Here is a 25,634-nt window from a genome sequence, read left to right on the forward strand (position 1 = left end):
GTCACATTGGTGTTGCTAAAGCATGGTTGGTCGACATGTTCGTCAGATCCACTGTGACGAACTTTTCCTGTGACGAACTTGTCTAGCGACATGAACCCGCTGGGATTTGAGAGCACATGAGTGGCCCCAAGCCTTGTAAGAGAAGATGGCGTGCATTTAGCTCCCGGGGTCCCTGGTTCATGTAGCATCAGGGCCTGAGTTGCTAATGGTCGGTTGGCTAGAGGGCACTGGTTTTACCTCCAGGGCTGATATGTACGCGCGGGCCTTATCGCGGGCCGTACCGTAGGATGGTGAAGATGCGCCATAGGAGCAGCAGCTTGCATTCAAGCGTGACAAATTCGCCTTTGGGCGCGACCATCGTAAGAAGTAACGATCAGAAGGATGATAACTTAATGCAAGAGGAGGAAATCAATCTAAAGCTACATCGTGGGATTTTGGCGCTTACCGCCATGGAGCCCCCTGACCAGACTGCGAGTTTTCTACAGCAGATTATCGAAAAGAAGAAAAAAGCGCCTATTGTCCTACAGACACCCTTTACGCCGTGCGGATGCAAATTTAGGAATGTAGCATCGTGAAGAGCAGAAACGAATGCGTGATTTCAAGCGATCTCAAGCACGTGAATTGGCCTACCAGCAATATACCGGGGCCTACCATCCCTAACGGTCGCTTCTAGGGGGTATAGAATTGGCAGAGGAAGATTACCACCCGGCTAGCATTGATATTTACTTTTACGACGAGAGGGGAATAGCTTCAACAATTTGTAAAGCATGATTGGGGGCTTAGCACTGCCCGTATCGCCTCAAATGAACTACGGTAATACTATTGGTCTTGTTGTTCCGTCTTGTTGTTCCGTCTTGTTGTTCCGTCTTGTTGTTCCCCCAACTCTTGCAATCTGCACCTAGTCACATATATTAAACCCAGTTGGTCGGTGGTACCAAAATATCACTGGATAACAATTCGGCCACGTCAGTTCTTAAGCTCAGCCTCCCAGACTGCCTATCGCCCATTGCAAAGGCATTTTCGAGGTACCCTTCAACCTCTTAATTTTTAACTTGTTGCAAGATAGGTCCTTCGTTAATCATGGCTGACCCATTTTCTGTTGTCAGCGGTGCTTGTGGGGTTTTTTTCACTGGGAATAACAATATGCAGTGGTGTAATCGACTACTGCTCGGCCGTGAAGGAGGCAGACGAGGAGGTTGACCGCATCGCCCGCAAGGCTACAAGAATGCAAAACACAATGCATTTGGTGGAGAATATTCTCCGAGATAACCAGTCCCTTATCGAGCGCGACTACGCAGACCCTCTTCGTCAAATGGTGGAAATTATCCGAGCCGGAATCGATATTCTTCAAGAAGCTGTTCAGAAGTGCTGGGGTGAACTTCAACCCGGCAAGCCAATGCAGGCGAAATCCAGAAGTACAGCCAAAAGAGATCTTTATCCGTTTCGACAAAAGTCTTTGTTATCATTGAGCAGTGTCTTGGATGGACTTCAGCTGGAACTGAGCACTGCTATGCACATGTGTGTATTGCAGCTGATCCAAGTAAATATGACAAAACTGCCATTGCTAATGCGTTAAATTCTGAGTTCAGGGCTCAAATGCAAATTACCAGTCATTCACACGCTGCAATCCTCACTCAAGGTTCGGCCACGCATATGAAAATTGAGGAAGGCTTTGCAAGTTTGGATTCCCGCTTGGAGAGAGAAATTTCAATCAACCCAGGACAGCGACTAACCAATTCTGATTGTCGCTCATCGCCACCTGAATGCTTACACCATCAAATGCCTTTCTGTCGCTGTCGTCATGTCGTGCGCAAAGGTCGCGTTGCAATCAGACGGTTTTGCATCTCCAATAATATGTTTGGATTCAATGTCTCCGCCTCACTTGAAGTTTCCATGGGATCACGCGCTCTAAAAATCGCCCGATCTTTGTCTCTCCGCGCTGTCGTCCCTTTTGACTCTCCGGCATTTGAATTAATTGACAAAATCAGAAGGGTAGACTTCAATTTTCAACCGGAACTCATGCCCGACCTGGTCGATACCACGATTGTTGAACTCCGCCAACTGTACAGCGAGGGGAAGGCTAGACCCAGTGATATAAATCCACGTGGTCCTTTAATCCTCCATGTGAGCTTGAACCCAAACTTTTGAAGATATATGGAGTTGACTATATGAATAGGAACTTTGTGGTCTTTACTGGAAGTTTTTACAATTTCCGGACGCCATTCCGAATTATGGCCGACTGATAAATATTTGCCTGGGTGATATAGCTTCATTTGAGGCTCAGAACTATGGACTAACTCCTATAGACTATTTCCTTTTAATAGCTAAGACTCATCGCTCAGATTCACGTTGGGGACAACATGTGATAGGTCATTTGTATGACCCGAATCAACAATATCAGGATATACTGCGATCATTGTTACACAGTGGTGTTGGAACCTACATTAGTGTGTCTGGAATTGCGAGACACAAAAAGAAAAAGGAGCTTGTCAACATGCTTGGAAACAGTGAGTCTGTGCCCAAACCAACTTGTTCAGCTAACCCTCTCCATGTGCTAATACAAGGATCAAGGACTTGACATTTCTGACGAAGCTTTTGCAATACTGCATGAGTCAAAACCGGCCCTTGAATCGGCGATCGCATCAAACCCAAACTTTCTTTGCGATGATACTGGAGGCAGTGGATTACTTCATTCGGCAGTGTCTTGGCCCGATGGCCTGGAACTCTTTCTAGAAAAAGGGAAATATAGCACATCCACTATACATAGCGCCTTGTTCACAGCCATCAAGGAAAACCGCCCATCCTCAGTGCAGTTGTTACTTAATAGCAAAATCCCGTTTCCACTTTGGGTCCTTCATTCCTCGTTCGAGTTCGATGCACAGATATGTGACATATTGACAACAGAGCTCGTCAAACGACGGACCAGTCTTCGCAATCTAGCAGAGACTATATTGCCAATTGAGGAATTGACTCGGTTGGGGGTTTCAAGAGAGCAACTGCCCGACGGTAATTCGAACAGCATATGTACAGCTTTGAAGGCAAGGGGGGCGGTTGTACCAAGTGAAATAGACACCGAGGAATCAGTCTGGGGTAACACATCCTCCGTTCTTGGGCAAACATCCCGCTTGAGATTGATGAAATGTCTTCATCTAGCTGGGCTTCGAAGCATGTGTCGATTAGCTCCTACCGCGTTCAGTCATCCGAAAGGGGTTCTTGATCGTGCCATATGGCTTATTGAAATGGGACTGGATCTCAAATTTTCTGAAGCTGGTCTACCGGCTATCTTGGAGCTTTGGCCGGTACTTGTCCAGGACTTCGCCTCCGTTGCTAGCCGTGGGCTAATTCCTGGGAGTCCACCAACCTGCAACCGAGTGTGTCAAAAAGTATCTAAATCCTTTGAAAATTTCAACGTACGACAACAACAATTCTTGAGAGAATCCCTGGCTTCCAATGAGATTGATGATTGTTCATGTGCCTGCTCTCCCGACGACGGTTGCCGTTCAATTACAATCGCATTGAAAGAGCTCTTCAGACTTGGAGATTTCTATAGCGTCTCAGTTGAAATCCTTGGCCACCACACATGCTTCAAGGGTCACATCATGGAATACTTGTTCAGGGATCAAAGTGAATCTTTTGGCTTTGTTCTTGCAGTATTGCGCTTTCTCACCTTCAATGAGCTGAGACTTACCCACACCTGTCACTATTCACATAACCAGGAGTGGGGGGCACCAGTTTCGGGCGATGACGCTGCTGAAACGCACGAAGAAGAAAGACTGTTGCTACAAGAACTGGACATTCTCGTCTCATAGTTCCAGCAAAAGTATCTGGAGCTGCGTATCCCATTGCCTGATTTCCTTCATGGCTACTGGGCAGATAGGATGAAAAAGATCCTGTCCAGCGAGAAAGAGCCGATGCACAAATCGTTCAAGAAGCAAGGCAAGTAGGTGTGTGGCTTGATTGGGAACCTGTTGATCGTGTTGAGCTAGTTATAGACAAGCCTTGTCGACATGCAATCACTGTTTAACGAGGAAATCCTAGACAGTCTATAGAATCTATGCCTCATCAGAATTAAACGAATTGAATCACATACTACAAGAACGCTTTCACTCCTACGGGGCTTTAGGTCTAGGCAGGTAATAGGGTGTGACATGATTTGGTGACACATTTAAGGTCAATAATCAAGGGAATCAGAAGGATAAACATTGAGTTGGTATTCCCGCGATCAGGGACTGGGAATGATTTTGAAATCGTAGGTAGTAACATCAGTTGAGATAAGAACTGTATGTGGTGCAGTTACCCTCCAAGAGTATTCATACCATGAGCAGGCTTGTCTGAGCCGAATCACAAATGTGACTCTACAAGAGAAAGTGGTATAAGGCGAGGAAAATAGATGCTTACATGCGGACTAAAAATAGCGCCTTGTAGCTTTTCAGGTCCGGAGGCCGCTCTATATTCTCGATGCAGCCATCGTAGGATTTCACGGCTCTCGTAAAAGAATGAAATATCACTATATTTACCTTATAAACTCTCGCTGACTTAATACTTACTAAGTGATGGAGTGATGGGAAGGCGGCCGAGATGGTCTAGCTCGTTAAATACGCTAAGTATTCCGATTCCGGTCTTATGCAGTTCTAAAAGCTATACGAGCGAAAGCCATAAGAAGTTGAAGGAGTTACGAGAGAGACTATATAGAACCACGCGCGGGACACATGAATGACGAAGCGCGCTAGGTCACCACAACCAAACTAAAAAGCGTAATTCATTGTATCCGTCCGATACGGGGTACAATCCCAGTCTCAACCCCCACTCCCTTCAAATTCTTCAAATCTGAAATTTCATTGCAATATATATGTATACCATTCAACCATGGTCATGCAATCCTATTCCCGGGGGGATCTTCGGTCAAATGGAGCAGAGGGGACTGGACCAACCTTGGAAGTGGAATACGGTACTTTGTATGGGTGCCAACCAAATTCCCGAACTCGTACCATGTATCTGGTGCTATTGGTGCGACAGGGTCTAACTCCCCTCTCGGGAAGGAGATAGTTGGGTTTGAAATACAAAAATGTTGGGGGATGTGTAGCCAGAGAGCTATAGGTGCATTTTGATTGTTTGCGCGACCATAGTCAGCACCCTAATCGGGTTCTCGGTATTGATTATGTAGGCCTTGGACATTTCAAGGTTGTTCAGGGTGCGTGCCCTGTGTCTTGTGCCCTGCATTTTGTGTTGGGGCTGGTTAGGGCTGGGAAGAGGGGTGAATATTTGGTACTCCGTACAGAATACTGGATACGGAGTGAAGTGGGACAGGTGAGATGAAAATGAAGAGTCTAGATTCCAAGGCTCAATAGATATAGCCATTTAACATGGCACGGAGTACTCCGGATATTCACACAATAGAAATCTAAGATCGGCACTATTCTCCCACTAAAAGACTAACAAAACTAAAAAAAACTCAAAAAACGGCTTGAAACTCAGACCAAGTCCAGACCGTTGGCAGTGGGGAGGACTAAAATACCTGTACAATAATAATCGTACTCCGTATACGGAGTACAAGTAAAACATGCGATTCCTGCTGGATTGGCTTAAAGGTCATCTTTGTCTTACGCATTGTCCAATCACGTGGGTATTCACACCCTCGGGGCCCGATACAATACACACACGTCGCAGACTGCAGTATTCTGACCAGTCCTCCCCCGGGGTGCATTGCGACCGTGTACACTGCAATACATGTCATTTGCAAGGCGCCTAAATAACGACGATGCGATGAGATCTCAATAAATGATGTGAAAAACAGCCCTGGAGCGGATATGGTATCCCCCCAAAAGAAAGAACCTTGGAAAAGAAAGAAATCCTCGCTGTCTCTGATAGGCCAAACAGTCAGGTACGAGAGGCAAAATATGTGGGTCGTGAGACCCCAGCTAGGCAGTCGGATCGTTGGATCGGCTGAAGCAGCCGTCGGTCTATCCCCAGAGGAGATTAGGGCCAGGAGAAATGTGGCCTGTGTGGCGCACAAGCCCCTCGTCATTTTTTTTGTTCCAATGAGAATCTACCGGGGCGTCCGGCTCGGGTACCTAGGAGTTGCGATTGTGATATTCCCGTAATTTGTCCTATGTAGGGTTCTATGTAGGATATTTAGTATGTGAATACAATATACCTAGGTACCTAGGGAGTGTAAGGAATGAGAGCAGTGTGTTGTCCAATGGATCGTGGCTTGATTTGGACCATGGATTTGGATAAAGTGGGGACTTTGGTGACCATTGAAGTGGGCCATTTTCCTCTTTGGTGCCTTACCTTTGGTATTTTATAAAGTCGAGACCCTTCCCCCCAAATTGTCTTTATTCTCTTTCAGCTTTCAGTCCATTCCTTCCTTCCTCACTCACATTCCTTTCGAGTGCCCAATCTTCCTGCTGTGCAGTTGATCAATCCTTTAAACAACCTCACACACACACTCTCTCAATTCATCTATTCCGATTCATTCGCAATGGCTCCTATCACCAAGACTCTCGCCCTTGCTGGCGCTTTCTTCGCCTTGACTGGCTACTCGGCTCCCGTTGCCAAACGCGCCGTCGTTTGGGAGACCGTCACTGATATCGTCTGGACCACCGTCGATGTCACCACCACCGTCTACCCTCAGGCCGCTCAGACTGCGACTGTCGTCCCTGTCGTCGCCAACGCCGTCCCTACCACCACTGCTGCCCCCGTTGTTCAGGCCCCTACCAAGGAGGTAGAGGAGGCTGCGCCCACCACTACCTCTTCCTCCACCACTACCGCTGCCCCTGTCCCTACTGTTGAGGCTCCTGCCAAGCAGGTGGAGCAGGCTGCGCCTACCACTACCTCCTCCACCACCACTGCTGCTCCCGCTCCCACCGTGGAGGCCGAGACCTCTACCACTCCCGCTCCCGTCGTGCAGGCTGAGACCTCTACCGCTGCCCCTACTGCCACCCGTTCCGCCAACACCGAGACCACTATCAGCACCCGCACCGGCGTCTGCTCCGAGGGCTCCCCTTGCGACGGTGAGATCACCTTCTACGACACTGCCACCACCAGCACCAACCCCAGCTCCTGTGGCACCACCAACGATGGTACCGTCGAGAACGTTCTCGCCCTGCCCCACGGTATCATGACCGACAGTGACTGCGGCAAGACCGTCACCATCACGTACAAGGGCCAGACCGCCACTGGTATTGTGGTCGACAAGTGCATGGGTTGCGACAACGGCTCGGTCGATCTGTCTCGTCACCTCTTCGGTCAGCTGGCCCCCATGGGCAAGGGCCGTGCCGATGGTGCCAAGTGGTACATCCACTAAACGTTGCGTCGACCGCGCGTTTATTCTGATGGCCATGATTATGAATATGAACAACGGACACATCTCTGGTAGATTGCGCAAACGGATATGGTCTTGACGACTCTTCCCTTTTTTTTTTTTTCCCCTTCTTTTCACTTTATTGTGACCTTTTCCCCTTCTTTCCCAGTCTCTCTGAGAACCCAATCATTCATCTCTCAGAGAGACCGGGCCTTTTTTTTACCTTTCGTCCACTCCCTTGACCCTGGATCTTTTTACCATTTCGCGTGTCCCTAGTGGACCGCATTCACATTTTACCCATTTTTTCCATGTTCATAGAATTTTCTTCTTCTTGCGCAATACTACCTTATGATGGACTCTATTCGGCCATAAGACATATGCTTACGATCCTTGCGCGCATGCTGGCAAGTCATGGACGGTTCTCTTGACGAGACCTCGAACATGTACATGCGACAGGACAATTATGATTACCAAGATCACGTTTGTGAAATGCAAACAGCCCCCAAAAAAACGCAGGGCATATTGCACGAGACGGATCATTGAATGAAATTCGTTTCGTTTGACTCGTGTTTGTTTGCTCCAATAGCCTCTCCAGTATTCGTAGTATCCCGGTATTATTTATGAGAATTGTTTGTTTGTACGAGTACGGATTAGTGTGGCCCCTTTCCACTTTTGAGACTCCCAAGTTGACCCAAAAAGGGAAATGAACTGCAGGAACGCAAGGCTACTGACTATATTGGTCCACACTGAGACAACTGCGCCTCATTTCCACAACACAGCTTGGGATGATCAATTGCGGGCTTCTCTTTCCAGCCAAGTCAGGTTGTTCTCTTGCGATATTGTCTTGAATTTGGATCTGCTGAGAAGTGCTCTGTCGATCTCTATGTCTTGCCCGTCTTCAATGTCGCCCCAAGCCCCGCCAACCACTAACAACCATATAATACATCTCAATCGAACACAACACCATTCCTCAGCGTCCCAATACCATCAATAACAACATCCATCTGCGTCCCAGGAACGAGGTACTTCGGCGGCGAAAGACCAGCGCCAACACCTAAAAACCGGAGTCAGCTCAACCAATCCCATCCCGAACAAACAAAACCAAAACAGATGAAACTCACCACCAGGCGTCCCCGTCATAATAACACTCCCCTTCTGCAATGTCGTCCCCTGCGAAAGATACGACACCAAATACGCACAATCAAACAAAAGATCCGCAACAAACTCCTCCTGTCTAACCTCCCCATCCACAATCGTCTTCAGCAGCAGCTTACTAGGATCAGCGATCTCGCTCGCAGCAACAAGACACGGTCCTAGCGGCGCAAACGTATCAAATCCCTTAGAGAATCCCCATTGCGGGACACGGCCCGCGAGAGCCGGGTCGCGCTGTAATTTGCGTGCTGAGATATCGTTGCCGACTGTGTAGGCGGCTACGTAGGAAAGCGCATTCTCAGGGGAGACGTTCTTGGCGTCGCGGCCGATTACAAGGCACTTTGGGTGTTTGTTAGTATACATACTGAAATCAGGACCTAGGGCCGGGTGTTTTGTAAACAGCGGAATTTTCTTACCAGCTCGCCTTCATAATCTGCCTGTGAATCCTGGGCAATCTGCGGGATCGTTACCGGTGCGCCGTGATCGTGGATTGTGGTGTTTGGCTTGAAGAAGATGAATGGGAATGGGGGTGGGGTGCGGCCGGCTTCTTTGACTGTAGGCACGGTGATTATATGTATAAGTAACTGTCCTTGGGGGTGTTTATTTTGCGAAGGATAGGATACGGGAACCTACCATGCTTTGCATAGTTCAATCCGACACAGCGCAGAATAGGAACATCCGCCTGCGCCAATGGGCCTAGGACGGTTTTCACGGAGACGATCTCATCGGTGACGCGGGTTTTGCCTGTGGTGTCGTACAGGTCATCGCCTTCGATTACACGTGCTTGTAGCTTGTCGGACTCGGTTATAAAGCCCAGGTCTGTTGTTGGGGTTGGGAGGATTGGCTCGCCGCGGATGATGCGGCCGTCTGTGGCGATGAAGCGGATTAGGCGTTTCCACGGGAGAGACATGCTTTCGGTGTTTTTTTGGTCTTGGTGTTCGGTTTGCTTTAATTGTAATTGTCTAAGAGAGGCATTTATTCCGGTGGTTGAGGGGTTATATGGCCCTTTATTGTCGTTATACCGGGGATAGATCGGGTACACCGGGTTTGTCGGGTGTAGTTCCGGGATGGGGGTTTAGTAGTTAACCGGATGAGAGACCAGGGGATGCGGGGAAACTGGGGTATGACCAGCATGACGAAATATTACGGCTATGATGATCTTTCAGGCTGCTGTGTGAACTATAGTGTTCTTCCGGGGATCGGATGCCTACAGTGACTAGACTGATATTGATGAACAGAACCGAAGGGAAATCATCATTCATCAACATTGCTTTAGTAGCTTACTAGTGTACTACTTGAAAGAGAGGGCGAAGAGAGAAAGGAACGAGTATAATCAAATATGCGACCCTGGAGAAATTATCATAGGTAGTCACCTAAATAGGAAGTAGTATATTCTCTATGCAAACAGCCTTTCTACAATTCTGACTTCGCCCAAGCTCGATCAATCTCTTGCTCAGCATAATATCCATAACACCACATCTGAGTCGCCGGATCACTCCACTGGTTAGGACTGTGACTGAAAGGCAACCCCAAAGTCTCGGGCTTCATAGCTGCATCACGGGCTTCCTGAAGCGGTCCATCGGCGAAATGCCACAGCTTTCCATTTAGAAGACTCGCCTCCTGCATCATTCCAGCTCGCTCGATGCGGACCTTTTCGAAAATACTCAATGCTTTGGGGATGTCGGTGGCGTCCTCGATTTTGGACAGAGATCGTGCTAGTGCTGCGCCATCTTCGACAGCCATTGCTGCGCCTGTGCGGTTTTAGTGACTACTATCAATGTCAAGTGTGCTTCTGCACTTACCTTGTGACATATAAGGTAGCATTGCATGTGCTGCATCTCCTAGGATCAACACTTTGCCATTCACCCAGCGAGATAAAGGGACTCCACTAATCAGCGGCCATTTGATGGTCTTTTCGATGAGCCCGATAATCCCCTCAAGACTGGAAAATTATTAGCAGGAGTATAATACCAAGAGTGCCCATAGATTCATACCGGTTGTCCCATCCTTGGAACTCGCGTCTCATATCACTGAGAGTATTTTGCTGATCCCATGTTGAGGGATCACTGTCATCTGGATGAGAAAGAACCATGTTGAAAGACTTTCCGGCTCCGATGGTGTATGTCATTACATGCCGCTGATCACCGATCCTATAAAAACGTGTTAATTGTGTTTCGAAGACCTTTCATACTTCTGCTAACCAGATGTTGAGAGCCGGCTTTTCCAGCAGCCAAGAAAGCTCCGGGTCTTCCTTGATGCGCTCCACGTCCACCGTGGCTCGGTAAGCCGCGAATCCAGTCTTCTCGAATGTGGGCTTGCCGCTCTGATCGAGAGTTCCACGAGCAACCGACTTGACACCTACAAACCATTAGAGTCGGTCATATATATATCTCAAGAGCGTGGGGATATATACCGTCTGCGGCAACGACCAAATCAGCTGAAACAGTTTCACCATTCCCAAGAACGATGCTTGGTCCCTCGATATTATATCCCACAACCCGCGAAGCAACCTTGACTGTGACACCCAGGTCCAGGGCGCGTTTATGCAGCGCAGAATGGAAGTTCGCACGGTGAATCACATAGTATGGCGCCCCGAACTGTTCTTGGAAGTTCGGGATAAGTCGTGTGAGCCCAATGACATTTCCTGATTGCCACCGTCGGAAAGAAATAGACTCAGGCTCGGTCACATACTCTTTCAAGTATGGGTCTAGGCCGAGCCTGCTCAGGAGGCGAGTTGAGTTGGATGGGATTTGGATACCAGCTCCGACCTGAGGCAGGTAATTAGCTTTGGCTAGCATCAATGTAGGAGAGTTAGTACTTCTCCAAGCTTCTGTGCTTGTTCGTAGACAGTCACGGTGTGGCCGGAACTTGCGAGCGCGATGGCTGTTGCTAGTCCGCCGAGTCCGGCGCCGACGACGATAATGTTTAGGCGGACCTTTGCAGGGATGGTTTTTTCACCTGCCAATGGATCATTTAAAAATTCGAGACAGTTGCTGGGATATGTTGGGGTCTATTGATTCGTTAATGTCTGAGAATCTCACCTTGCCATTTCGGGATGAGAAACTCACCTTCAAGGATGCCTGAGAAGCATGGCCATTTTCCTGACCATTGGACACCATCTTGCTCACTGTCACTTGCTTTATTCCAAGAGAAATAATTAGAACTTATCAACAGCGCATACCATCGGGTTACCGCCTTTATGACCCCTCAGCTGGTAACGCTCCGGGGAAGACTACCCGATCTTGCCCCGGACTTTAGCAAGAACCGACGGTCCTACGAAAGTGTTCAAGATATATCTTAGGGATCGTTTCTCCATAGAATGTAGATAATACAGTCCAAAAATCCTTCCCATTACCAATAACAACCTCAACAATGTCTTCAACTCAAGTGGAAAGTGTCATCGACACAGAGGAGCAGCTTCTCGCTGACCTCGAAGCGAGCAAGACCCTCCCTCTGTGGAAGCAGATGGCACGTCTAAACCCCCCAGCTCCAAACCCAACAACAGTCCCAAATGTCTGGAAGTACAGCGCCATCAGACCTAACTTGGAGCGCGCTGGAAAGCTCGTCCCAGCAGACCAGGCTGAGCGCCGGGTGTTGATGCTCACCAACCCAGCTCGAGGTATGTACAAATTTATCCTTAGATTTTGCATTGAGTTATACCTTTCTATCTGCTATACACTGCGTATAGCTGTTACTAACATTTGTATCAAAGATGCCCCCTACACTACCGACACCCTCTACGCTGGTCTGCAGCTAGTGATGCCCAACGAGACTGCACGCGCTCACCGACACACGGCCTTTGCCATGCGCTTCATTATTGAAGGTCAGGGCGGTTTTACTGCTGTCCACGGGCGGCGCATCACGATGCAGCGCGGAGATGTCATTCTCACCCCGACCTGGAACTACCATGACCACGGCAAAGATGGTTCTGGACCTATGGTGTGGCTGGATGGATTGGATTTGCCTAACTTCAGACACTTCCCTGTGCACTTCGTAGAGCACTTCGATAAGCCTCGTTATCCTGCGGAGAATGTTGATAGTAACACTTCACCGTTGGTCTTTCCGTGGGTTACCATGAAGGCGCAGTTGGACGGAGTTGTTGGGGATTGGGTTACTAAGAGATACTTGAAGGAGGATGGTCGTGAAGGTATGTGTGCACGCTTTTATTATTTGACTCGGTGGATGGAAATATAGCTAATGGTTTTCCTAGTGAGTCGCGTCCTTGGAGGATGTGCTGAGCGAATTTCGGCATCTAAGGCTTCGCCTTCCCGGCGCGAGACTACATCCGCTGTATATCATGTCATCACTGGAAAGGGACGCTCAACTATTGGTGAGAAGGAATATACCTGGGAACAGGGTGATACCTTCTGTGTTCCGGCGTGGTACAGATACCAGCACTTCGCGGGTGCTGAAGAACCGGTCTATCTGTATCGGTTTGATGATAAGCCCATGGTTGATGCATTGGGTTTCTATCGCTCGGAGGATATGGACATTGAGTCCCTTGTAGACGAGTAAAGCCTTGGTATGGCGTGATTGGGAATGCAGTGTGATGGTTTCGTGGGAACTTCGATCAAGTGATGGAATGTAACACAACTCCACCTGAATAAATGGAAATTTCATAATGAGAACAACATGCAGATACTTCTGGGTTCATTGACTTCGTAAGATCGTCTGCCTGTTGGGCGATAAAAAGCCACTCCAAACATACATCAAGAGCATCATAATCTATAAAACATCTAAACAGCCTCCCGCAATGCACACATCAAGCCGACACGTGGGGGTTGTCACTTCTGACAATATACACTTCTCCAGCGAGAACTGCGCATCCAACCACCATAGAGATAGCAATGATTGGAAGGTTCACACGGGCAAATTCCAGACTGCCGACACGGATGTGCTTTCTCGCCAAGATATCCCGCCACAGCAGCCCAGCCAGCGAGGCACTAAAGGCAGTGCTAAATGCGCCATAATTGACTCCGATTGCCATGCTGTAGATAGTCGCCCACCATGTGCGATCGCTGATGGGGATTCCACTGACTTCGTGGATCTTTTGCCATGCTTGGATAACGCGCGAGAGGAGAATCGTGGTGCCGATGTTTGTACCAGCAAACTGATTAGAAGGTGACGAGTTAGCCGGTTCCAGGTGGAAGTGGAAAAATGGCCAGCGGATTGGTCAATACTCACATTGCACAGAATCACAGATAGGAATCCCATCCCACCGATACTGCCTACTGTCCCAGTCTTTTCTACCCAGTGGTCCCATCCATACGCGAAAACCGGCACCCAGCCCTTGGTGACAAGCGCCTGTACTAGAATAAACATCGTGAAAGCGAAGGGTACAAGTGCGAAAGGCATGTGGGATACCACGACTGTCACAGTGGGGAACGTCTCCTGTGACCAGCGATAGATATCACCAGCGAGTGACGTCAAGGTGCGCGGGCCGTTGTCCTGATGATATGGATATCCCCGCTTCTCCTCATCTATCGTCGTGTCGGTGGTTTGTCTCGAGTCCAGTGCCTCGGGAGAACTTGCACGAGCCGGTTGTTTGCTGTCCATCGCAACAGCGCCTGGCGGTTGTAGTTCCGGGAACTTCTCCTTGTCAACGAGGACAGAGAGTGAAAATTGAGTTCCGCATTCTAGGTAGGGCTTCTTTGAGGCGATATCACTATTGGGACTTTCAAGCGAGATATCGTCATTCGTGTGCTCACTGCAGTGGCGCAGGCCTGTAGCATCATATTTCTCGGACTGCTCCGAACCTAACGCCTCTGGGTCCATTCTTTCTGGTAACGCTTGCTGCTCCTCTCGTTTGCGCATTTCTCGCTCTGCCTGTGCGTTTTCAACCTCCTGTCGACCCTTCGTGGCAATCTCACGGGTGCTGTGGCGATGGAGCCAACCAAAAGCCAGATCCCAGCAGAACATAACAAAAGCAGCGGGCAATGTAACCCAGAAAACGGGATTCTCTTTGCCTGATGCATTGATTGCCAGGAGGGTTATAAGCGTGGCGGCCATAATGAGCCCCCCGAAAGACGCACCCTTTTTGTCTAAGAATGGATTCATGATCTCTTCCAGTGAGAGTTGCTTTCCCTCCTTATCATCGGTTTCCTCTTTCTCTTCGGCGGTTCCTCTGGCATGAGGAATGTTGGGGTTCACGGGTGCTTTTTTCTTTTGATCCTCAGACAGCTCATGCATTGTGATAGAGAGGGGGATAAGGTCTTCGTCGGCGAAAATGATATATAGCAGGAAAGGGAAAAGAACGATTGCCGTCACAACTACAGGCACAATCATGTTGGCTGTGTAGACAATGAACTTGATCTTGAAGGCGCCAGCAAGGACCAGGTTGGTGGGATTGGAAGAGACAAGAATTGCGGAGGCAATGTTGGCTATGGCAAACTGGCTGTGGATCCAGGCTCTCGGGTGGACGATATTGCTTGACACGCGGGTCATGTATGCGAGGAACGCTGTACCAGATAGGATGATTGGGTCGTTTCCGATGAAGCTGCCTAACCCGAAAAAGAAGACAAACAGGTAAAAGAATAGACGGTGGCCGACCTTGCCTGCCTTTTGGAGAACCTTGAAGGCCAGATATCTGATGAGGCCAGAGGCGTCAATCGAGATGGCAATGTAGGCGAGTGTAAGGAAGAAGACCATGATATCAATGGGATTAATGTTGTCTGCGCCGACTATTCCATCATGTACCTCTTTTCGGCCAATAGCCAAAATAGCGAGAAGGAAGAGATCCGCTATTAAAGGTGCCGTGATAAAGTTCAACGGAAAGCGAAATTTCACGAAAATCGATTGCTTGTCATTGGATCGAGAGCGAGTCCGATGAGGTATTATGCGCATGGCACTCAATACATCCAGAACCCCGTTTGTAAGCCATCGAGGCAGGTATAGAGGGATATGAAATGGGAAAAGGACAATGATATCTGCACGCAAAAAAGCAAAAGTAAGTCTCAACCTCACATTGTAGGCCTAACCGCACTTACTAGTGATAACAAAAATTATTAGGGTGATGATTGATCGCCAGCTTTTGATTTTCGATGTATCGAGTTCGTCGTCCATTTTGAATCTTTGCTTCCCTATCCGAGGTTCACTTCAAGAACATGCACTAGGTAATTGCTGTGGTCGTCAGGCACTAAGTCAGTCTCTCTTATCGTGGTGCTTCAGCCGCAGTCAGGCATGGTGACAAAATACCGGAATGTGGAACAAGAGAAATTTGCAGACTCATTTCTCTCGTGCAAAGAATTCGCGACAAATATGGCGGTCTTGCTTCCGGTCAATCAAAAACCTGGAGAAATTTTGTCCGCGGTTTATGCTCTATCTCCTATGCTTGAATGCCGGCGAAATCAAGGAATTGTCAAGAATGTGGGGAAATCGAGTGAACTGCCCCTCATAATAATATCGACAAGGTTCAAATGGTTGCGACCTAGACCTGGCACAGAAGTGGGAGCCCAGCTGCTAATGAAGGCCCTGTCAAGGTCTGGGAGGCCGTGGAATATCTCCGTGTTGGAAGTGGATTTGTGGATCAAGGATGGGCTTTATTAGAGTTGCACTGGAATTCAGGCGAAGTAAATCACTAAATCACTTTCTTCGACGCTAATCAAACGTTGCGATAGCAAGAGCTGGGATAGGAAGAGAAAATTTTCGCCCAGAGAGGTCTGATGGTCTGAGCCTCAACAGGAAGGGCAATCAAACAAGAGTAAGACATGCACGGGATAGAGTGGACATTTCTGATTAGCTTGTATTTGCTGGTGACAAGAAATGCCAATAATAAGAGTCGAGACTACTGGCAATTGGCGAGACTTGGGAACCCCGCACTGTCAACTTTAGGAAGTTGACCGTCACTTTAATGTTGACTTTTACTCTTGGCCGACCCATGGTTCGGGAATATCAGTCCCAGTCTTTCCTTCCCTCGTGACTTTGAGTTGACTCGTTAAATAATTCCTACTTCTCCTACATCATAGCTCCCTTTGCCCCTTAGGACATCGATAAATCGCCCGGCAGACACAGCCACTGCACAATATGCACCGACAGAGTCCAACTTGCCAATCAGCGGGAGCTGGGATCGCCCCATCTCGTATTCACGCCCGGGTTGCTGCGCCCGCCCAAATCAATATCACGGGAGCACTTGTCGTTCCGAGCGTTAGAGCTTAGCGGTAAAGGTTCTTTCTGGGGTTACCCAATCCCAGCTAGACCGAGGCTCCAAAATCCGAGATGAGGCTGTTGCTGACAAAATATCTCTCACCCGGTCCCCTATTCGCTTTATTGATCATGGTCAATCTGCGGAGTAGCACTTCGTGGATAAGACGGCTCGCAGGCTCCTTGCTTTCTGTTTCTCTCCATTTCTTATGAGATCACATCGAGCCTTATTAAGTCACTGTCACGATTAGAGAACAACATCCTAATATATGCCTTTTTTGTTGCTTTATCATAAAGTTACCGTCACCGGAGGCGGATAACATGCAATGCCCGCAATTCCATTTATTGCCTCCTTCCTAGAACATGCACTCGTGCATCGTGCTCCTGCATCGCCCCCTAACGTGACTGCGTCCGGAAGTTCCTCGCATCTTGAGGTTGTCTGCGCCTGGCCGGTTTCCGGTCAATATGGCCCAGGGACCCGAGTCCTGTGGGTTTCCCTACAAAGAGATTGGCAGTACTACCATGGTATACTAACACGCACTCCAGATACTATGTCTTGATTGCAGCCTGTGTGGTTGCTCGCAAAGTAGAATGGATTCGGAACGCTTGTCTCGCCGCTGTGTTACTTTTCCCCGCTATTGCGGCTCTTCACGGGATTGTGCTTGCTGCGCTTCATGTCGACGGTGAGTCTAACGACCCTATTGCCACAGTTGATGCTTCCCGCCCGGTCCGACTCATCGAAACAATCAATGAATCTAATACTCTATAGGCGCTGTGGATATGGATGTCTATGGGGCATTCCAGCTGTGCGCAATCGGCATCTTAACCGCCCCAGCGACCGTCAGGCTGTCCCGGACCTATTTTAACAACCCCGGTCGTGATATCATCTTTTTGTGGACCGTCCTTCTCCTAGCTGGACTAATAAGCTTGATTGTGGAATTCATGCGCCTCAAATCCAGTATTTGCCCAGTTGACGACCCGGCAAGTATTCACTGGGCCTCAACAGGGGGCAAAAGAGGTGGTAGGTTTCAATATGGTTCTAACTGTGGCATTGCTTGTACCCCAGATAATGGTCCAGTCTCGCCGTTGCGACTGAAAGCAGCCAACAATATCTACGTGATTCCAGTGCCTCATCAGCTTTCATTCAATGCTACTACACTCATTGCGGCCGCATGCTGCATTCCTGCCATCCTGTCGTTAGTATCCATGTGGATCAAAATTCTTGATGATAACTGGGAGAAGTTCTCAAATGGAAAACCTAAGCAAAAGCCAGATGAACCCATTCTGGGAACCAACGGGGCTACCATCACCCACATGAATGGGATTACCAACAAGATAAGCAAGTGGCTGGCTCTCATCGAGATACCGGTGTTTGCTGCGGCAGTACTGGCAATTCTGGTCAAAGGCGAGATGAACTTCTGGAGTACGCAAGTGCAGTACCAAACAGAGCCCATACAAAGTATTGGTAAGTAAATGCTGTCCTTTATCTGAGTTTGATAATTAAAAACACTAGCACCATAAATTTACTAAGAGATGAATCCTTAGGTCAATGGGCGCCAATCGTTGGTACGGTCCTCGCTGCTTTAGGATCACTATATCTCCTTCTCTCTGCGGATATAGAAGCCGCGGGAAAGGAAGATGGGCAACAAGCAGAGATTACCGTGGGAAAATGCCCAAATTGTGACTGTGCTGTTTCGGATACCGGAAGTAGTTCTCGACGAGAGTCTAGAACAAGTGCCGAGAGACAGGATCCCGATATCGAAATGACAGCAATACGCCGCCCTACTACCAATCAAACCACTGGCACTCAGCCCGATTTAGGAAGACGAAAGGTTGCCCGCTTCCTTATGGCGGCAAGTGCCATTATGACAACCAAAGCCCACAACCAAATCGAGAAAACGGGGTTTAAACCCGAAGCGAAAACAACTTACCCGGAGACCCCAGGAGAAAGATACAAAAACTCAGATCTCCAAAAGCAGAGAGATGAATATAAAAGGTCATCTACACCCGACAACCGATCAAGAGCTGCAAGCTTCATAAGCAGCAGGGGCTCCGTGGACAATGGTGAAGGCAGCTCAAGGAGGCCCCGGAGTCCGACACGCCGTTCAGTGCCTACCCCAGCTATCTCGCGGCCAAAATCCCGCCAAGCTCATTCAAATTCACTCCCGAGTGGGGGCATATTTGAGACATCAACTTTGCAGTGTCCTCCTGTGGCCGCGTTTGCGGGGTGGCAACGACAATTGAGTCCGTTAGATATAACGCCGATCTCACAAAGTAGAGCACCATCTATATCCGATGTCAGTCCCACAACTTCATCACCAAGGCCACAGTCTACGCCGGAGATAGTGATTTCCCCCGATGAAGATAGTTGATTGGTTTGTCTATGGTGTTTTTGAGCTCCTGTATTTTCAATGGCGTGTGGTTTTCTGGGCCGCGGCTAGTCCGCTTTACGATTTCATGAGTTTATCATGTTTGGGTAGATATTTGTTGGATTAAACGGTGTATATATTGAAGAGGGGAACGCTGAAGGCTGTATGCTCCAAGGCATGCGGGTCGATTCAGCACTCGTAGTTCAGCTTTATACCTAACCTGAAAAACCTAGGCGTACTGCCAAGGAGTTAATTTAGAGAGGTGTATAAGTGTGTATTATTAATCTATATCTATCTATTACTTGTATCTCTATACCGTAACGGTCGTAAAACTATATTTATATCACAATGCATCCACAAACAAAGCGTTATCTCCATGCTGTTTTGACGGAAACACCAAGCTTCGTATATCCCAAGCTATGGCCAAGAGAAGAAATAGATCCGATCAAATGAAAAAATATATCTGCAAAATCAGAGATTGACTAAATCCACTGCCGTTGTCCCCGGGCACTGGATGTTATCCACACCGCGGCAACACCGGGTAGCCATCCGATCTACCCCCGCCCGACACAACCCCAGAAACAGCCACATCCCGGCGACCCCTGATCATATGACAATTTGATGATACTATCAAATGGCATCAAATTCACCTGATAATGAAACACCTAATGGGCGGCCTTCCAAACGGCGCCGTGTAGCCGTCGCCTGTGATGCATGTCGAACCCGCAAATCCCGATGTGACGGCAAGCGACCCAGCTGCTCCTTATGTCAGGATCTGGGATTTGAATGTGTTTACACGCCACCATCAACGGCTGCTAATGTCATTGTGCAGAAAGACTATCTACACGGGCTTGAAGATAGGGTGAAGAGGCTCGAAGAGTCGTTTGGGGCTGTGAGAGGTGATTTGGATGGGTTGGCGAAAAGGGTTGATTGTGGGCCAGAAAGGGATAGGGAAAGAGAGTCTGCTATTTCTGGTCGAAATGCTAGAGAGAGCCAAGGCGAAGCGAGAATTGCTGCACCGATGCCGGATTTGATTGGGACCGAGGATTCAGTCGATGGTATGGGTGCGGTGATTTTTGCGGATGAGGAGGATTCTGGATTCTTTGGTAAGTGTACCTATCCACTTGACAAGAGAACTCTAGATTGCTAAATATTACTAGGCCCTTCTTCAAACATTGCATTTCTTCGACATCTGTCAAGCGCTATTGTCCAACCGGGGTATTTCCCTTCGCCTGGTGCTGCTGAGGGTGGCTTCGTGAATGCATCGAGACCATCATCGCCACTATGCAAGATAGGTCAAGATAAGCGCATGCATGTGAATATCTTCGCTTTGCCACCGCAGGCAAACACCTTGGAGCTCATAGAACGCTATTTCTCTAACACGGGATTGCTATTTCCTTACATATACCCACCCGTCTTCCTAGACACATATCACCAGATGGCACGGGAGAACTTCAGTCGGGTACGGAGAACTTGGCTCGGTTTGTTAAATATGGTGCTGGCTATGGCTACCATCACTGCGATTCCTGGAAGTGCGAGCGCAGATGCTCGGATCGAAGAATCAGATGTCTTCTATCAACGTGGCCTTGGCTTGTGTGGGAGTGAAATCTTGCGAGGGACAACCCTAGAAGTGGGTAAGTAGCTCTTGATTCGTGTTGCTTGTTCGTTTTCCCAACAAGGAATTGTCCTGATTGTGCTTCACTAGTTCAATATTTACTTCTGATGGGCCAATACCTCCAAGGCACACAAAAGTCAATACAAGCATGGACCGTCCATGGATTAGCCGTCAAAGCCGCTCTTCAGCTTGGATTACATTCACGACATGCATCTAAAGTATTCTCTCCTATCGAGCAGGAGATGCGAAAGCGGACTTGGTACGGTTGTGTGGTTTTAGACCGGTAAGTGGCTAAACATGCACACGCCAAACATATGCTGACAATATAGAACTCTGAGCATGACTTTTGGCAGACCAGCAGCCATTCCAGATAGCTATGTAAAGCTAGATCTGCCCTCCAAGCGAGAATTTGAAAATTCAACAGGACTAGTGGATGACGAGACAGCGGCCTTGAGTGTTGCATTCTTCAACTCGACAATGTAAGTGGTTGACCTCAACCCTGTGGAGGTCCGAGACTTCTGACATGAACACTAGTGGACTATATAAGGAGCTCTGGAACGTCCTAGAGCTTCTCTATGGCCAAAACATCGGTTGCGATGGTCCATTACCAGTCAGCGAAACCGTGGCTCACATCTTCAGCTTGGAACAGCACTTGTTCTCCTGGGAACGGTCTCTTTCCCATCCACTACAACTTATCTCATCGGCTAGCATTGAGAATCTGCCTCAAGATCAGATATCGTCCAATACTCAATATCTCTCGTTAAAGTTTCAAGTCATTCTGACCTTGAGATATCTTAATCTTCGAGTTTTGCTCCACCGCCCGATATTGGTCAAATTCATCACCGCAAGCAGATCCCCCGATCGCGATCCTCAGGATATGAGACTGTTGCAACAGATCGGTATGAACAGCTTGCAGATATGCGCGGATTCCGCGATGGAGATCATTGATATCGTACACCGCGTGGTATCAGATCCTGGATGGAAGCGCAGCCTCCTGGGAGCTTGGTGGTTCTCATTATACTATAGTATGCTCTCAGTTCATCGCTCTGGAATATTAGATGCTGATAATTCTCTAGCCTTTAACGCGGCACTGGTCCTTATCGGAGTAGTTTGGGTCTACCGTGATACCAGCCTAACAAGCTCCCCGATGACAGACCAAGCAAGCAAAGCGAGACAATATCCCGGTCATGCAGTAGCAGCACTTTCCAAGCTAGACGAAGGAAACCGGTTGATCGATCGATGTCGGTATTATTTGGAACAATTCAGCAAGGTCTTGAACGATCCTGGTTAGTCTATTTCCCGTCTTCTTCGTGTTACTGCGACTGAACTAACATTACTGCTTATTAGAAACGAGCCTCGATGCCTCGACTACAACCCATTCTCTTCTGAATGGTACTCGAGCAGGCCTTACAGGGGACGAATTCAGTCTCTCGCCATTTGGTATGGAGCTTGGCGAGTTCATGATGGATGGGGATCTTGTTGCGATGATGGATCGTCAGGGACTTCTTCCCGTAGATCCCGATTCAACCTTCACTGCTTGATGCCTAATTGTAATGATTGTACCTGTACCAATATTAGATTCCACGACAACTGGTATTCCTTCAATCTTCCCCAATCTATGGATCTGGCCAGGCACCGTAATCCTAACATTAATCCTCGCATTAGGCATATCATAGGACCAGAGACAAGCCGTCCGGCTGAAGTTTTCGTTTTTCCACGCCGCGGGGATATATATACCAGCGAGCCGACCGTGTTCCATAACCGCAACTCCTCTCTTTCTCCAAAGCGCATATTAACGCTTGCTTCAAATAACTATGACGAAAGGAGAGGCGCAAATAAAAGGGCTTGAACGTCAAATATTATCAAATTAGCTTGGGTAGTTATTACAGTCTAGAATTAGATGTATCAACTACCAAATGATCAGTCATGATCCTTCAAGCCTCAAGCTCCTTTCTCCGCTCAAGTTTAGCCCGATACGCCATCTTCGAGACCAGTGTCGCCATTCCAGCATGATCACAGTCAATATGGGGCTCCTTTTCCAGCAAGATATCACCCTCCTGCCCATCACGCTTCGAGAAGTCGAAAGCCTTCGGCTTATCACAGTTATACTGCGCGTTAGCGGCACGAAGAAGGCAGATCTCATTTTTCATGCAGTCGTCATTGCAGCTTTCGACCTCGAACCCGCGAACACGTCTTGCCCAGTAATCTTGGAAAACAGTCGGGTCGCGCTCCATGGCGACGGTGACATTATGCCAGAAAGCAGGAGTAAGCTCGGCTTCGGGATCGGTAAGCGGAGGAGAGGTCTTGGATCCGTAGTCTGCTTTGGCAGAATAATAAGGCACCCATTCTGGATTTGTCTGGAAGGATGGGTCGCTGATATCGGCAATATACTGAGTATAATCTATGACACCGAAGGTGACTGGATCAATCTCGTAGACGCGGAAAGAGGGTGAGCCTTCCGTTGGTGTTACCGCTGGAGCGATATAACCCATTGCAGCAGCTGTGTTCCAGTCTCGATTGTTGTAGTCGGAGTATGCGATCTGGAACCCATCCCGGTGCGTATGACCATAGAACAATCCTGCAATGGTGGTTTCGTAGCGCTGCACGATCTGGTCGAAGTACTCCGAATGGTCGCGGAAGTGGTCAGGTACACCGGATGGGATGTGAGAGATTAGCCATGCGCGTTGGCCGGCGTCCTCGGCAGCTTGCAGTTCCTGGATGAGCCATTTAAATTGTCCGCGCGGGTCTTTCTCCATTGGCTCCTGGTACATGTAAAAGTTGTAGATGTAGTAGAAAATGCTGTTGTAAGAGATGATGCGCAGATTGCTGTTGGGATGGACGGCTGAGTATGACGCAAATTGATCTGCAGACTTGACGGACGGAACGCCCGTGAGTGCATACCAGTCTGCTGCAAGAGCGTTATACGTCCATTGAGGATTAGCTTCACTCGAAGCATCCGGAGGAAAGAGGTTGAGCGGTGCGGTGTCATGGTTTCCTATGGCAGCGTACACAGTGCCGATATCTTTTTCCATTGCAGTGTACGTGGAATTGAGCCCTTTCAGAGCTTCGGCCTCGTCAACCAACCAGATATCGTGGGCCACCACATCGCCCGTGTAAATGGAGAACTCCGGATTGATGTCTGCGATAGCAGCATGCAGGCTCTCCTGAAGTATTTGTGGCGGGTCACATTTTGTGTTTCCAAATGATCCACATGGGTGTTCTGTATTTCCCGGTGCATACTCGTCTGACCACGATCTGCAACAGATGGGCTTGGAGCATTCATAACTGGATCCAGGCTCGTAGAGGAGGTCCACATGTGTATCGCTGAAATGGACGACCTTGAGCGGTGTCTGGCCGCTAGGTGGCGGCCTCGCAGTCTTTGGCTTGGGTGAAGGGAACGTTAGAGTGTAAGGATGAACATCCGGGTGCTTGCAAAGGCCCACCAAACTCGCGCAGAGCGTCTTGGAAGCGTCAGAGTTGAGGTGTAAAGCTTTGAAAGCATCATGCAGGGCAGGTCCCTCTTTATTGATGATCCCGGTGCAGACATCTGAGTCCTCGACCTGTATACTTGTGGTTAATGGACTTGAGCCAGTAAACTCATGAGAATCGCCAACGTACCCCGCTGATTTTGCACAGCCCGGTGAATACATCGATCATGAATTTCTCACCCAGCCCTGCGGTAACTTTGATGCTACCGAGGAGAACCTGTAGGATTACATAGCGTAAGTTCAAGACCTTACAAGCAATGGAAGTCCCGAAATTAAGCATACCTGGCAAGCACCGCAGTCCACTGCGTTCTTGAAGTCATCCCAAATAGAAGCGATAGACTGCTCAACTTGAGTCTCGGCTTGTACTCCCCGGAGAGACGACGAAAGCCCAAACGCTAGCAAGAACGTGTCGAGTCTCATCTTGGCCTAGACGAATCCGTTGGTTTGACAAAGACAGCCCTGGAAGCAGTCAGGACACTCTGTACCTTCCCGACGTTGATGAGAACTCCTGGGCAGTAAGCATCTTAAATATCATGGATTAAAAGCACCCGGGCAGACCTTTTCGTACTTTTCCATTTTCTAAACAGAAGGTTCATACACCTCGCTTAGAAGGATTGAACTGAGGACCTGCACCCACATACCCCCATAGCGAAGATCTTGTTCGGTTCTGACATAACCTTGAGACAACATTTTACCATGTGATAGGCAGTAGAGTAGTATCCGGTATTTCCTTCGAGATATATCGGTTGTCGGTACGTTCATCCATTATGTAAAATGCATATGCGAGCGGAGAGAAGGGTACAATAAAACGCATTGCAGCGGGAATTACTAGCAGCCGATCGACTGAGGGGTTTCTCGCGACTACATACTGAAAAAAGAAACGTAGCCAAGGAGCTAGCAGGTAGTTCCTTGTAACGTTGCGAAGCCGCTGATCTCAGGGGGGGGGGCGGTGACCATGCGCCGTTGATGGCCTCTTGGCATGTTCGCATATTCCCGGGAACTTGCGAGCTTAAAATGGAAGAGTCATCACAGTGTTCAATCCAAACTGTGGTAGCGGAATATAGGGGAATAGTCACTAGTCAGTGTTCATCGTACATCAAACCCATCCAGTAACAATAAATATCATGATTGGATGCACCGGTCTATTGTACCAATCGGTTTGGATGCCAAGCTCAGTGCCTGCAGGATTTGCGGTGGATAACTCGATCAATCTGTCGTGCGGGAATAGGAGACCGATTGGTTCTCCCGAACGGAGAATGATCTGGGGTAGAAAATCAAATCCGAGCTCACGTCTGCTGCTTCGGTGTAGGGAGTAGGCGAGCTGCAGCGTTTGGCCTGATGTATCACCCAAAAATTGGCGAATAGATCGCTGTCGATCCCAAAGCCCAGAAGCGCCGGAGTTCATTTACTAAATACCCCAGCGCAGCCTAGCAGCACTCAAATAGACCCAATACAGTGACTCCCACGTGTATTCCGATGCGTGAAACTTTGGGACTCGGGTAGAAGGAAGCGCTCATGACCGATGAATTGCCTATATAGGCGCGGACCAGCACAGCCCCTGACAAAGT

At 48.6% G+C, this 25,634-nt stretch overlaps 10 protein-coding genes across 10 annotated transcripts; 6 read left to right on the forward strand and 4 right to left on the reverse strand.

The window, feature by feature from the left end:
• Positions 1-116: 116 nt before the first annotated feature.
• Positions 117-2,148, forward strand: N7455_005695 (uncharacterized protein; the record flags this gene model as incomplete). Its single annotated transcript, XM_065605098.1, has 3 exons — positions 117-135; positions 1,107-1,518; positions 1,590-2,148. The coding sequence occupies 3 exons, from the start codon at positions 117-119 to the stop codon at positions 2,146-2,148; spliced, it is 990 nt and encodes a 329-aa protein (XP_065461998.1).
• A 1,019-nt stretch (positions 2,149-3,167) lies between these two features.
• On the forward strand, positions 3,168-3,809 carry N7455_005696 (uncharacterized protein; the record flags this gene model as incomplete). Its single annotated transcript, XM_040961564.2, has 1 exon — positions 3,168-3,809. The coding sequence occupies one exon, from the start codon at positions 3,168-3,170 to the stop codon at positions 3,807-3,809; it is 642 nt and encodes a 213-aa protein (XP_040808009.2).
• A 2,672-nt stretch (positions 3,810-6,481) lies between these two features.
• N7455_005697 (RlpA-like double-psi beta-barrel domain-containing protein) lies at positions 6,482-7,306 on the forward strand (the record flags this gene model as incomplete). Its single annotated transcript, XM_040961559.1, has 1 exon — positions 6,482-7,306. The coding sequence occupies one exon, from the start codon at positions 6,482-6,484 to the stop codon at positions 7,304-7,306; it is 825 nt and encodes a 274-aa protein (XP_040807999.1).
• Positions 7,307-8,250: 944 nt separating this feature from the next.
• On the reverse strand, positions 8,251-9,365 carry N7455_005698 (fumarylacetoacetate hydrolase family protein; the record flags this gene model as incomplete). Its single annotated transcript, XM_040961547.2, has 4 exons — positions 8,251-8,357; positions 8,425-8,794; positions 8,872-9,008; positions 9,089-9,365. The coding sequence occupies 4 exons, from the start codon at positions 9,363-9,365 to the stop codon at positions 8,251-8,253; spliced, it is 891 nt and encodes a 296-aa protein (XP_040807998.2).
• A 503-nt stretch (positions 9,366-9,868) lies between these two features.
• Positions 9,869-11,574, reverse strand: N7455_005699 (uncharacterized protein; the record flags this gene model as incomplete). Its single annotated transcript, XM_065605099.1, has 7 exons — positions 9,869-10,206; positions 10,258-10,397; positions 10,450-10,605; positions 10,657-10,813; positions 10,869-11,223; positions 11,274-11,465; positions 11,497-11,574. The coding sequence occupies 7 exons, from the start codon at positions 11,572-11,574 to the stop codon at positions 9,869-9,871; spliced, it is 1,416 nt and encodes a 471-aa protein (XP_065461999.1).
• Positions 11,575-11,827: 253 nt separating this feature from the next.
• Positions 11,828-12,970, forward strand: N7455_005700 (cupin domain-containing protein; the record flags this gene model as incomplete). The annotated part of the gene is made up of 3 exons (XM_040961581.2): positions 11,828-12,074; positions 12,168-12,602; positions 12,666-12,970. 3 exons carry the CDS (start codon positions 11,828-11,830, stop codon positions 12,968-12,970), a joined length of 987 nt encoding a protein of 328 aa, XP_040807990.2.
• Positions 12,971-13,217: 247 nt separating this feature from the next.
• On the reverse strand, positions 13,218-15,517 carry N7455_005701 (putative arsenite efflux transporter ArsB-like; the record flags this gene model as incomplete). The annotated part of the gene is made up of 3 exons (XM_040961572.2): positions 13,218-13,565; positions 13,640-15,381; positions 15,442-15,517. The coding sequence occupies 3 exons, from the start codon at positions 15,515-15,517 to the stop codon at positions 13,218-13,220; spliced, it is 2,166 nt and encodes a 721-aa protein (XP_040808014.2).
• Positions 15,518-16,920: 1,403 nt separating this feature from the next.
• On the forward strand, positions 16,921-18,966 carry N7455_005702 (uncharacterized protein; the record flags this gene model as incomplete). Its single annotated transcript, XM_040961549.2, has 4 exons — positions 16,921-17,081; positions 17,141-17,277; positions 17,364-18,059; positions 18,140-18,966. The coding sequence occupies 4 exons, from the start codon at positions 16,921-16,923 to the stop codon at positions 18,964-18,966; spliced, it is 1,821 nt and encodes a 606-aa protein (XP_040808016.2).
• A 631-nt stretch (positions 18,967-19,597) lies between these two features.
• N7455_005703 (putative C6 transcription factor) lies at positions 19,598-22,119 on the forward strand (the record flags this gene model as incomplete). The annotated part of the gene is made up of 7 exons (XM_040961568.2): positions 19,598-20,069; positions 20,124-20,597; positions 20,669-20,861; positions 20,908-21,057; positions 21,113-21,603; positions 21,655-21,864; positions 21,926-22,119. The coding sequence occupies 7 exons, from the start codon at positions 19,598-19,600 to the stop codon at positions 22,117-22,119; spliced, it is 2,184 nt and encodes a 727-aa protein (XP_040808017.2).
• Positions 22,120-22,512: 393 nt separating this feature from the next.
• Positions 22,513-24,486, reverse strand: N7455_005704 (PPN1 endopolyphosphatase family protein; the record flags this gene model as incomplete). The annotated part of the gene is made up of 3 exons (XM_040961550.2): positions 22,513-24,138; positions 24,197-24,283; positions 24,349-24,486. The coding sequence occupies 3 exons, from the start codon at positions 24,484-24,486 to the stop codon at positions 22,513-22,515; spliced, it is 1,851 nt and encodes a 616-aa protein (XP_040807984.2).
• Between the last annotated feature and the right edge of the window lie 1,148 nt (positions 24,487-25,634).

The sequence above is a fragment of the Penicillium solitum genome (genome assembly GCF_028829755.1).
Source record: "Penicillium solitum strain IBT 25940 chromosome Unknown utg000003l_segment0_segment0, whole genome shotgun sequence".
NCBI classification, from domain to species: domain Eukaryota; kingdom Fungi; phylum Ascomycota; class Eurotiomycetes; order Eurotiales; family Aspergillaceae; genus Penicillium; species Penicillium solitum.